The sequence below is a fragment of the Cygnus atratus genome, chromosome 7 (assembly GCF_013377495.2).
Source record: "Cygnus atratus isolate AKBS03 ecotype Queensland, Australia chromosome 7, CAtr_DNAZoo_HiC_assembly, whole genome shotgun sequence".
In the NCBI taxonomy this organism is placed as follows: domain Eukaryota; kingdom Metazoa; phylum Chordata; class Aves; order Anseriformes; family Anatidae; genus Cygnus; species Cygnus atratus.
In genome coordinates, this window is record NC_066368.1 from 36,768,879 (window position 1) to 36,782,472 (window position 13,594).

Genomic DNA, 13,594 nt, shown 5'->3' on the forward strand with positions numbered 1-13,594 from the left:
GAATTTTAAAGAAATCCTACACATACATTATCCAAGTCAATTTACTAGGCCACACACAGACACACACACAAAAAAAAAAACCTATCTCAGTAACCTAACAAAAGAGAAAGCTGCTGCCGTGCTTCCAGACACCAGTTACCAAATGTTTCCTCCTGTCAGCTTTAGTCACCCCAATACATTATTGTGCTCAAATACAGTTGCTAAGGCTATTTATTGACATTAGTCCAAATATGCAAATGGAGATACCAGATCTACTTTTCCACCTACATTTTTTCAATTTATTTGATACAAGTAACAGTAACCGTGTTTAGATAACATACGAGCTTTGTCACCTCAACGATATTTGATCTTCTTGAAACATACTGTAGAGAGGGATCAAAATTGAACCATGTTTACCTTTCTTCCATCAGTGAAAAGGTCAAGTCATCACTCTCTCCAGCGGAATTTTGCTTAATTCAATGTATCAGGCAAAAGCTATTTACTACCCCATTGCGTGAGAGGAATGACCCAGCCAGCAAGTACAGGAGAGCTCTTGCCTTTACCAGCTGGAAAAATCTCTGTAATTTTGGTGCAGCACGGACTGTAGGAGTCTTGGATTCTTTTAAAAAAAGAAAATAAAACACACACACAGGTGGGGCAGAATTGTGCCACTGAGTTCTGTGAGTATTAATCGACAAATCAAACAGAACAAAACAGAACTTGAAATCCTTTTTTGCAGATGTTAATAGTTCTTTACCAGCTTAGCATCTCCAGCATGAAGGCCTTCTATTCATTATGTCCAGCAGTAACACTGCAGCCAAGGCTGTAGACATGCATAATGCAATGCTTTTAACTTCTCACTTGTATTTGTGTGTAATAAATACCTTACCCACAAATTCTCAGACACAGCAGAAGACAATAAATACAACTAGACTACTGTTAAAAAAATATAAAAGTGATGATATGAAAAATATTCATGACTGGAATACACAGACTCAGGGCCTTCCAACAAAGTCAGTCTCTTTTCACATGGATTATTAAAACAGAAATCTAAGGCAACTCAGAAGAAGCCATTTCTCAGTACAAAAATAACCAAGCAGTCAACATGTAAGTTTTAGTCCAGAAATCCTTGGAAAGGTTCCCTCAACTTTTTCCATCTACCTGAAAAGACCTTCAAATGCACCTTCTCAGAACACCTCACTGTCTACTGCAACTAAATTCACAATGCAGACATCCAACAACTCTCCCAGCCTTATGTCTGACACGTGCATTTCAGACATGGCCCTGGTCTTTCATTTACCCTGATGGAGAAAGCTGAACGCCTTCGCGTCTAGGGAAGCAGTCTATTTCTTAGCATTAGCCTTACAGACAGGAACTCTAAATCAAATGACCTACTAAAATACAAAAAATATCTGCTTCAATTTCCCTCAGTCAAGCCATAGGTTATTCATTCTTCTACCCTGCAAGATAGCTTGCTGACTCCTGTAACTGGAAGAGGATCTATAGCTGATTTGCATTCATAATTGTATGTGAACGAGGTTTTATGGGGCCTGGAGATGGGTGTTTCTTTTGCAGACTTGCGAAAATACATGGGGAAAAATATATATATTTCCTGGGGGCTCTGCCGCTTTACGTGGAAACTGACAGAGCCTTCAAACAGCCACCTCCCAACTACTGATACCAAGCAAAATACTAGAAACTCTTACGTAGCTCCCACTCGTTTTGTCCTGCACAGCAGATTAAGCAACTGGCAAAAGGCAACACTGACACAGCAACCAAAAAAACTTAAACTACAATTTCCAAAGTACAGGATTCCAAGCTACTCAGAAATTAGGAACTGTCATTCTAACGTGGACATGAAAAATAGGACTAAACAAAAATAAGTATATCCATAACATACTGCATTTCATTGCTTCTACACATATTACTTGAAGGTCTTAAGCATGATCTCACAGAATCAAAGTAGGTCAAGGTTGCAAAGGACCTCTGGAGGTCATCTGGTCCAACCCCCTGCTCAAGCAGGGGACACCTGCAGATCGGTAACCAGGACCACATCCAGGCAGCTTTTAAAGAAACTTCACAACCTCTCTGGACAACCTGTACCAGTGCTCAGTCACCCACACAGCACAGAAGTGCTTCCTGATGTTCAGAGGGAACCTCCTGTGTTCTAGTTTGTGCACACTGCCTCTTGTCCCAGCACTGGGCAACACTGAAAAGAGCCTGGCTCAGTCTTGGCTGCATCCTCCCTTCAGGTATTTATGGACTTGGATAAGATCCTCCTGAGCCTCCTCTTCTGCAGGCTGAACTGCCCCAGTTCTCTCAGCTTCTCCTTGTAGAAGTGCTCCAGTCCCTTCATCATCTTGATGGCCCTCCACGGGACTCTTTCCAGTATGTCCAAGTCCCTCTTGTACTGAGGAGCCCAGAGCTGGACACAGTATTCCAGGTCTGGCCTCACCAGTGCTGAGCAGAGGGAAAGGATCACCTCCCATGACCTGCTGGCAATACTTTCCCTAATACAGACCAGGGTAGCATTAGCTTTCTTTGATGCAAGGGCACACCACTGTTTTGTGTTCAAATTGCACTTAATTAAGCTCATTTAATCATATATAGTAGATTGGGGAAAAAATACCGAGTTTAAATGACTCAGCTGAAGTCATGATGAAGCCAAACCTGTCACCCACCTTACATATTCTTATGAATTCCCTCCCCACACCACAAAGCCCAAAGCAACAGCTTTTGATTGATATATGCCCCATGGCTTCACTACAGAAGATTTGACCTATATCTCCACATAGGTCATAAACAACCCTGGAAACACACAGCTTTAATACAGAGAACTATGCTCAGTAATGGGAAGAGAAAAGAAAAAAACAGTCATAGGTCTTTACTATCTTGGTCAGTTTACTTACTCCTAAATGTCTCGGCCTCTACAGAACAGACTGTAATAGGACAATCCTAAGCACTACAGATACCTCTATCAGGTCCATTCTTTTTATTTACCACACTGTATATTAGTGTTTGTTTCCATCTACTATGGACATATCAAGCATCCCCCCAAAACCAAAAAACTGAAACACAGTAGACTAATGTTAAAGTTTCATACCTTTAAAAGTCCTCTGCTTCTGCTTTCATTGTCCATCTTCTAACACAATTAGTCAAAATTGGTCATGTTTTTTACACTGCTATGAGAACTGACAGCCAGAACACCACAACACTTACCATTCCTGTCTTTGCAAGAGGGCTAGAGTGCAGCTTTCAGGAATACAGTGATCATCAGCTTCCAGATGAAGAAGGTTCTGCTCCAAAGGCAGTTCCTAGAACCAGGTCTTGCCTGAAGCATTCTGCTGGTACAGCTATGCCAATTAGGCAATTCTGAAGCAAACATACTTCGTATTTACTTCCCAGCTTCTTTTCCTTATCTTTTGAGTGTCCCAGAATCAATTAGGCTAAATTAGAAAAAGGAAAGTTCTGGAACACGCAGCTTCTGCAAAGTAGGCGACTTATGCAATACAGCTACAGCAAATCACTGGTCAACCTCACCCAACATGATCTATAATAACAAGCGTTAGCAGCACAAACATAAAAGCCAGGTCCGCAAGCAACGTACGTGCAGAATGAGGCAAGTTGGTTTCCTTCTTGCAAGTCACCAGTGGTTAAGCATTCTACTTGTCAAACTGTCTATTCTTTATGTAAAGACTATAAGTGCTTGGGCAAGGAAACATCCTGCATTTCACAAGAATCATTTATTACAACTTGGTGAAGAATTCTTTTAAGACACTAAAAGGAAGAGCTAATTCTCAGCTGGGATGGTGCTAGAGCACACAATCGAGACTGACACTGCAATGGGCAGACAATACAAGAGCAAGATCTGTCAAGGGTGAGACAGCCTTCTTATAAAGCAGAAATGCAGTGCAGTAATGCAATTCACAGCTTGAACAGTCACTATGGGGAAAGATTTAGAAGAGCCATTTGTCCTGCTGAAAGGAATTCCATTCTCAAATAAAAAGTCATGTTGGAAACTTGCCTGTTGTGCAACACACAGTACATCATTCTCCACCCAAGTTTTAATCCATGTATTGCAATACAGAATATTAGCAATATGCCGGAGTCAGGATGTTCTGTTTCAGGTTGCTACATACTGAAATGGCAAAAACTGATTTGACTGTTTATTACAGACTTGGGAACCTGAAACTGAACAGCAGTAGATAAAAACCCAGGTGTCTTCCATATTCACTCTAAAAACATGAAAGTAAAAAAAACCTAAGACATGTTGCTATTTTGACATGAAGTTATTCAACCAAGATGCAAGGTCCTAGTTATACACACTCAAAGGCTACACATTAACTCTTGAGTTCATCTTTCCTTTCCCTAAGCATAATAAAATGTGACAGTGAATTTCTGGAGGCACACAGATCATCTAAGTACCATGAATACTCTCCGGCTTCATAAAGCAAATGTGACAGTGTAAGTACATGAACAAAAATATTCATTATATTGTGCTTTCTAAAATCCTTTTAAAAAAAGTTATTCTGAATTACTATTTGAGTGGAAACTTCATCTCCCATTCAGGTCCACTGCTAGATTAGACTGCTGCCCCATCACATTTAAATTGAACGGGTAATGAGTCTGGATCTGTAGCATCAATATATTGGTTTGGCAACAGCACACAATTCAAAGGTTTAAAAAAATACACATTTTCTTTGACTTTTCAACATATAGAATCACATACATAAAGCTGCTTTACATTCTACAATGGGAGATGGTATTTTCAACTACACTGACCTATTCTTTCACCCTAGTTAGCAACCTTCCTGCAATGTTAGTGGGGTAGAGGGGAATTCAGTGGCAACATTCACTTTGGGTGCATTTTGAAAAATTCTTACAAGATTTTTTTCTGATGCAGATTCACAAACACTGATTTAATCTTGGTGCACTCAAGAAGTCCATGTATAGATAGCCTTCTTAATTTTTACAGACCTATTGCCAGACTAAAAGTGTTCACGTGTGTGTGTGTGTATAGGTATACATGCAGAACACGAAGGTTCTAAGCAAGATTTGTATCACCTTGTAACACAGCAATGATAAAAGGAAGAGATCAGGTCTATCATTAACATACAGTCCAAGCATCATGTTCATTGTCATATACCCTTTTACATACATGTTAACACTTTCTATAGGAAAAAAAGTTTCATACATTAAATATTGACAACCTTGTAATGTATTAAATACATATTTATTCAATATTTTATTAAGATTATTAAAAAAAATAATCTTAGATATATTTATTTTCACAAGGTGTATGCAATTATGATGAGTAACCTACACTTTGGCTCTAACAGCCTAATCCAAACCCCATCAACTTTAATGGGCTTTAGATCAAGCATGTGAAAGCACTGTAACAAACACTGTTTCAGGAGGTAATTCCCATGCAACATCAAACTATGACAAGACACAAGAGGCTAAAAATGGCTCATCATAATTTATTTTATGTTAAAATGTACAGCTGGGGGGGATGTTTTTTGCAGTTTTTATTTTTGTTTCTTGGGTGTTTCATTGTGGGCTTTTTGTTTTGTTTTGTTTTGTTTTAAGTGACTGACTAGAAAGATAACAGATAAATACAAGAGTGTCACTGGGTCCTATTTTTACATGTATCAAGCCTCTTCTGTTCGGCCCTTACAGTCACTCTGTACAGGTACAAAGGCTACAAAAAAGGAAGCAATATAAACAGACACAAATAACTTTTGCCTTTTTACATGCGATCTGTAAGCTTAGTCTGAGCTATTCACACGCTACTGCTCTATTTTTTTCCCTTAAAAAATAACTCCAATATTTTATAAAGATAGAAAAATCTACAGATGGAATGAAAATGTAAAGTTAGAGGCATTTCCATAAAATAGCAACTTTACACCAAATTCACTACTTTTTTTTTTTTAAATCCTGCCAAGTATTTGGACATATATGAAAGTGTTTCAAAACTTGACAAATAAACACTGAGATGTCTCAATCAACAAAAACCCAAAACAGTATATATAAAACAGAAAGCTGCCTTTTTCCCTATCCCAGCCCCAAAGAAACTGGTCACCAAAATGGAAGAGAGTCTCAACTTTACACTAAACATACAGCAATAAAACCCTTCGAACTAACCAAAATGTGAATAGCTTTTGCAGCTTTTTTTATTATTTTTTTACAAGTTTTATAATTAACAAAAATATAGTTCTGTTTTTTTACCCTCAAACTAGGGTAACCTAATCAAGGCAAAAAAATTAAGAAATGGCTTACTGTTAAGCACAACACTTGTACAGTACTACAAAATGCACTGTCACTAACAAAGACATTAGCGGCATGCGGAAGTGTCACCTTCAAAAACAAAGTAATACAATAAAAGAACTGCTAAAAGGCATTTACATGTGGGGAAAGGAGAGAGAAAAGCTCAAGATTCAGTACTGTCTGATAGTTTTGGAGTCTATTTATCCACATTTTTAATGGGAGCAGGCACATAAAATGGCTCTGAACCATCAGCTGCTGTGTAATTGCAGTTCATAGAAAGAGTTCTTCCTTTCCAGAAAACTTCAAGCTCAGTGAAATAAACAAAAAAATGGAAAACCACCTAGTTCCCCCCAAAGAAAACAGAAGAAAAGGAAAATCCCACAAATTTAAAGCAAAAAAGAAAAAAAAAGAAAAAAGAAAAACTTGTATAAGGCTTTCTGCTGCATACAGCTTTTAAATGGTGCCAACAAATAAATGTTTTTGCATTCACACCAATTGCTGGTTTTGAAATCGTACTCTCCAAAAGATATTTGTGCAGATCAATCCAATACGCCAGTTTGGTAGTTTGTCTCTCCAAAGGGCCTACCTTCTCATGTAGGAGCCATTAAGAGACTGTTTAGACATGCCTGTATTCATGTAGCCATGATGCCCTGGAGGGGTGTACATCATGTTACTGTGGGGTGCTGTCTGCATTGGCTGCTGTGCATATGGCTGAGTTCCCATCATCCCCATCTGCATCTGCATAGGGTACTGGGGCGTTTGATTCATATACCCATGATTACTGTGATATCCGCTATTCATCATCGGCTGGGACATACTATAACCATTCATAGCATTAAGGGTATTCATATTCATGTTCACTGAATTGACATTATAAGCTGGCGCTGGCATCAAGTTTACGCTCATGTTCATACCACGCTGCATTGTTAAGGTCCGCGCGGGCCCTTGCATGGCCACAGTCTGTGAAGCACGCCCGTAAATTTGGGGCTGATGAGCTGCTGCAGCAGGTGGCAGAGGTGTGGATTTGGTTCTTACAGAAACATGACCTTTGCTGGCCATTTGAGTCTGCAGTCTTTGGGTGTGGGATATTCCTATATTTGATGAAGTCATATTACGCTGCAAAAGGGGAGGTGGCAAATTCATGGGAGGAGGAGTAAGGTTAGGGGAAGGGGTCATGGTAGCCTGTGCTTGGGGTCCTCCAGGAACAGCATGTGGAGACTGAGAAAGCTGAACAAGCCCTGTATTACTTAGGGGGGTGGACAAAGAGGCACTGTTTGCATAGGAAGTTACAGCAGCTGAATGGCTGTAAGGCAAAGAATGATCCATAAGCGTGTTAGTTAACTGTTGCAGTTTGGCAAGGCTAAAGGTGGCCGATGGCTGGGAGTAATGCCCCGGTCCAAATTCGCTCTGACCCATTCTTTCGTATAAGCCAATGTTGGCATTGCCAGTCTCGGGGATTTCAGTTAACTGCATAGGTGGTGTAAAGTTAGCGGCCATGCTGCACTGAGATAACTGTTGGTTGCTGCTTGGAGGCCTTTCAACAACACAACCTTGGGGAGATTTTACATTACAAGTGGGAGGGGAGCTGATATTTGTTTGTTGCATCATACTGCAGCTTCCATTGATGTTAGACATCTGCTGTGTCACTGCACAGCTGCTCTGTGTTAGGTTACTAGACGTAAGGCTACTGTACGAGCAACTGTTTTGTGAAGAGTTGTTTCCACAGATACTACTGCCCATTGTAGAATCGTAACTGCTTGGGTTTTCATAGTTTTCTGTTGTACTCTCAATGCTTCCTAAATCACTAAACCCACTATCCACAACTTGTTGCGAATGATCAGAAACTGAGGGAACATCCATCATTGGACTGGTCTCCATGTTCTGTAGAGACGGCACAGAAATAGCACTTTGATCTGGGCTGATCTGAGCATAGTTGTTCTCTAACGGAGCAACATTTGGACTATTAACAGAACGAACTGACTGGCTGGGATGAGAGTGCACAGAGGAAACAGGGCTACTGTGGTCAGACTGCTGACAATCATCCAGAGTGGTCATCTGGGGACTTTGGTCGGTATGGGCATAGTTTTGCAAACTTCTACAGGCCTCTTGAGTCTCTGCACAATCCTGAAATGTATCTTCATGTTCACTTGCTTCTTGGGTTAGAGACTGTACTGCTTGAACAGTCTCAGAATCAATCTCCATGGTCTCAGTACTCTCTCCCTTGAAATCGGAATGTAATTCTTCATCAGCTTTTTGGTCCTGGTTGTTATCTGCATGATCATCATCAGATTCCGGCACTGGATCTAAAGCTGTAGTTACTTCTTTCTGGTCACTTTCACACTCATCAGCTGCAAGGTCAACACTACAATTCATTAAGTCCTCCTGATTTGAATTACCAGTTTGAACATTTACGTCTAAAAAAGACTGTTGTGTTTCCAGCATTTCTTTGAAAGCTTCACCAGGCAAATCCTCTTTCTCCACTTCTGCTGAACCCATGTGGCTATCGTCCTCATCATCTGCATCATGATCCTCATTGTGAGAAGGTTCTTCGTCATCCTCTTCATCTTCCTCATGATCATCCAAGTGCACGGACTCTTCTTTTTGCAGAAAAGCCTCATCTGGCTTGTCTTTTTCTTCACCTTTTGAATCGATTCCACTTTCTTCTACATTCCTTTCTTCTTCCCCCACTTTCACCATATCATTTTCTTGTTTTTCAAAGGGTTCACTGGATGGATGCAGAGGTTCAGGTTCTACCTCTTTTACCTTATCATCTGGTGGTGGTAATCCTTCAGCAGGCTCTTTAATCTCTTCCTCCATAACAGCAGGAACTGGGCAGGGCTTATCTTCAGCTACTTCCTTTTGTTCCTCTACCAGCACCTGATAGTCAGGCTCCATAGGAGTCTCAGGTGGAGTGTATAAATTAAGCTTAAAGCCAGGTTTTCTTTCTTTGTTTTGCCTCCATTTAGATGGACCACGCTTAACTCCTTTAGGCCAACCCTGCTTACTCTTTAAAGGTTCAAGATTGTCTTTAGTGCTTTCTTCCAACACAGCTACATCATCTGTATTATCTTTGGGAGGCAACAGAGACAAAAGAAACATCTTAGCTTGCACAGACTAATGAATCAATACTTTCAAACATAAACCCAAAGTAATTTATAAACTCAAAATGCATTAAGAAACTCTGGAATGAGAGTTATAAACAGATTTTATACCACAAAAGAAATACATAATAAGCACAGCTTAAACACACTTATGTAGATATGTAAAGTGCCTCTTGATTGGTGGCCTTTTGACAGTGACCATTAGAACCACCATTTATACACTAAAAGAACCCTAGAGATTTAAATCACACCACATGTAAACTAAAGCAAACATATCATCCAAGGATGTGATTATTAACCTTTATTTTTAGAATGAGAACTCTGTCATCACTTTATATAGACATGAAGCTAATGTGTTTTGGGTTTTTGTTTTTTGTTTTGTTTTGACAGTAGGAATGTGAGAGTCTGGAGTCACCTGTTTGACCATGCTGGAGGACAGGCTAGAGTAAGCATCTAATCATGCCTTAGTGCCAACACTGAAAAAAGGTGGTTCATTCAAAAGTATCTTCTTAGGGGCAGCATATCATGGCACAACTCATAACACATGACAAAAGCTAAAAGATAACTGAAATTAAACAGAGCACATGAGAACACTAAATTAATCCACTGACTATTAAAAAAAACTCTCCAATCACTCTTCTCTTCTTTCTCCCTAGGTACCACTTACATATATACCAGAAAAAGGCGTGAATTCTCAAGATACAACATGCTGCACTTGGGAGTGTGAAGGCTTCAGTGATATTCCTTTGCTGATTTCTGCCTCTCACTGTAGTACTGTCACACTACTACAGTCAATTAATGCGACGACATGGTCCATGGACAAATACACAATATCAGTTTCATTAGCAAAGTACAAACCTGATCACTGGGACATACATAGCTAGAACACTGAATTTGCTACTACTGGTTTAATCAAGTCCTACTAAGGAGCATGAAAAAGCGGTAATATTCCAATGTACCTGCGGACTGGTTTGTAGCAGCATCAACACTCATAAGCATGGCTGTTCTAGTTGCACAAAAGCTGTTTTAAAATAGAAATTAGTGGATGATCCCTTAGCTGAGGATCACAAAGATTAAACCTTCCATGTAATTACAAAAACACGGAAGTAGTACCCACTGGCTTCTTAAAGAAAATATGTAGCCCTAAGAATCCAGTCATTCATTCTGGAATTAAAACTTACAAATGTAATTTGAGAGCCAGGAGGTCAAGGGATGAGCATACATTTAGAGTAGCTCAATAGTAGTTTCACTAGCCATCCATTAGCTTTTCTGCCAGGAAATATATTTGAAATCAAACTAGATAAGCAGTTAAAACCATCTCTTTTGCAGGGATAGAAACAGGTACCACAGTGCTGAATGCAGATGAGGACATATTGTTCCCCAGAAACTACAGACATTTCATTGAATTACCAACAATGTTGAACAGAAAGGTATTTCTGTAAAGTAGATCTTCCTTTTTGCTTGTATCTTTTACCAAGATACAAAAACAAGACTAGATAACATTCCAAAGATACTCTTGCTCTGTGGAGTATGAAGTGCCTGTTGCAGGGACAGAGAAGTTGTTTTTGGCAACATGGCATGGACTCCTGTGTTTCAGACTGGAAAACTTTTTTTTCTGAACAAAAATATTATAGTATTAATACTCCTGGGATAGAGGAAAAAAAGCAAACAAAAAAAAACCCTGAAGCCACTGCCAAATTCTAATAAATTATGCAAGATTAATGGCTCCAGTAGCACCTCTAAGCAGAAATCATTACGATACGATTTTAAGATCAAAATAGCCAAACAACTTTTTTATAACTTTCCTATTTATGACAAAAATAACATTTACTTTCAAACCCACATGACAAATTAATTTTGTTAAGATAAGAACATTTTCAGCTTACTTGTACAGTTGTCATCACTCCTGTAACAACGAATGTCTTTCTCCTCCTTGTTCTGGTCTTCCTCCTTCTCCTGTTTCTGCTGCCCAGGCTGATACTCAAAAGTTTTTCTAATCACAGGCTTCAAGTCATCATCTTCCCCATCCATCTCACAGGTAGGTTCTAGCTGTGGCATGGGACGTTCCTCATCTGAGTTATCAAATGGCTCATTCAACACCTCTGTTGTTTCAGAAATTGTCTCTGTTGTAACACTGCTATTAATCCTTCTGCGTTTACGGCCTCTTTTCTTTTTCAGTAGGAAAGGTCTCTGAAAAATAATTCCACAAATATAACTCTTCCTACATTCCTGTTTTGTCAGTTGACTTGGTGCACTAGTAAATACATTTATGTTAAGTGAGTTCACCTTAATCAATTTACTCATTCCAAAATACCTTACATGGTATCAAATGTAAATGTAGATCTACTCCATGGGTAAAATGTCTAAAGTATACACAGTTAAAACCAGTATGTATTTATGCATACACACAAACCCTTCTGTAGGTGAAAAATGAGGACTAGAAGTTTCTTCATACAACAGCGATTTCTACATTCTACTTCTGTTAAATAACATTCATAGCAGTAATAAATAAATTGTATTTACAAGATTTTCCACTGTAGATTTAGAATTCAAGAACACTCACAAGTATCAGATTTTCTTCTACATTTCTGATTTCTATTTTACAAAAAAACAAAAGTATATTTAAAAAGTAAAAGCAACGGAAATGCACCTCAAGCTTCACATTGGTCTTACCAGTACATTAAAGAATCCCATGGTTAGCTGCTATAAAGCAAGCTAGCTAATATTTTTATTTCTATTGCTATGCATATATATTTCTCAGAGACTGATAGTTTCTTTGAAGTCTGTTAATTGAAAATAAAAACAAAGAGACACTCCAATTCCCTAATTCTCACCAAAGACACCTAAACACGTGCTAAATCATGTGTTTTAAAATTTTGGGGTGCTTATTTCAGTAATTTAAGCCATTCAAACAGCTAACTTCTCAACAAAATTCAAGACTATGTAAACACTGCAGCAAGCAGAAATTGACATTTCAATTTCTTTGAGATGAGAAGAATATGGTTTAAAACATAACTGCCTTTTTGTCTGGAAAAAAAGTACTCCCCTTACAGATTTCCTGTATTAATGGACTGTAAGAATTCAAACCCCTCAAGTTGAAGTCCATCTTAAAATGAAAAAGGGAAAAAGGAAAAAACATTAAAATATTGAATCAGTACCAATGCCCAACAGCAGATGGCAGTCACTAGTTTAAAAATAAACACGAAATTCTGATTTCTTTGGTGGCACCCATGTTTTTACATGTGACAAATTTATAAGATAAAGAAAAAAATCGAAAAGATAAAAAGTTGGATGGAAGGGAAGAAAACAAATACAGGAAGCATTCAATGCTCTAACGATACAGAAAAGAACTAAAACAGTCTAATAAATACTTGCAAACAAAATAGGCTGTTATTGTGATGATAATGCTTTTATTGAAATCAGAGTTAAATGACAAAATCAAACCACTGAATAACACACCTTTCTTTTTATGGCCAGTGACTGTGGCTTTGTCAGCCGGGGAGGTGAACTCTGCTGATTCTCATCCCCACCATCCTCCTCGCTGCTCTCCTTAGATTGCTCTGTGGATTGCCCTCGTTCCCCCACCACTGCCACACTTTCTGGAGATCGCAAATATTTATTTTTAGATTGTACTTTTGCAGGTGATTGCCTACTATTAGTTCTTGTGGAGAAAATTTCTTGCTCTTCCTTTTCCCAGCAGCTAGCTTGCTCCATCAGACGCTCAGCCTGAAGGGTTGAGGTTAAAATAACGGGTCACTGAAACAGCATTTACTTAGCCATATCCTTTACGTTCAGCTAAAGAGTTACAATAAGTCAACCCTGATTAGCACTGCTGGCTAACCTAGCAACAACATTTCAGCTGAATCATCTAGTAGGCTCCTTTACAACAGTTAGGATAACAAACCAAAGAAGATTGCATTTCATGGGATATTTAGCACTATTAATGATGCAGCGAATTGATTTAAGTCCTTTAGCACTACATTACATGCCCACTGACATGGATCACTTTGAGCAAGTTCATAACACAAAGAATCAATTGACATTGCAGCCCCTGAGCTCTGCACCAAATTTGATCTGATTACATGCTCCTTGACTACCTCAGGAGTGATAAATACAGCTCCACAACAAGAGATTCACGTTTTTAAGTTTTAATATTCATCCCCCCAAAAGTTACCACGTCTTGCTGAGCAGTTTCCAAAACTGTGTGTTACAACATAATCAGTATCCTCCATAATTAGGCAGAGGTC

At 38.9% G+C, this 13,594-nt stretch overlaps 1 protein-coding gene across 11 annotated transcripts in view; it reads right to left on the reverse strand.

Annotated features, from left to right (window-relative positions):
• Window positions 1–5,263: 5,263 nt before the first annotated feature.
• KAT6B (lysine acetyltransferase 6B) overlaps window positions 5,264–13,594 on the reverse strand; it is a 111,243-nt gene continuing 102,912 nt past the window's right edge. For all 11 annotated transcript variants that reach the window (XM_035540377.1, XM_035540352.1, XM_035540359.1 and 8 more), the window contains exons 15-17: window positions 12,807–13,073; window positions 11,234–11,537; window positions 5,264–9,314 (exon numbers count right to left, since the gene is read on the reverse strand). In XM_035540377.1, coding sequence (XP_035396270.1) covers window positions 6,829–9,314; window positions 11,234–11,537; window positions 12,807–13,073 — 3,057 coding nt within the window. In that variant the 3' untranslated portion in view covers window positions 5,264–6,828. The remainder of the gene's footprint in view (window positions 9,315–11,233; window positions 11,538–12,806; window positions 13,074–13,594) is intronic.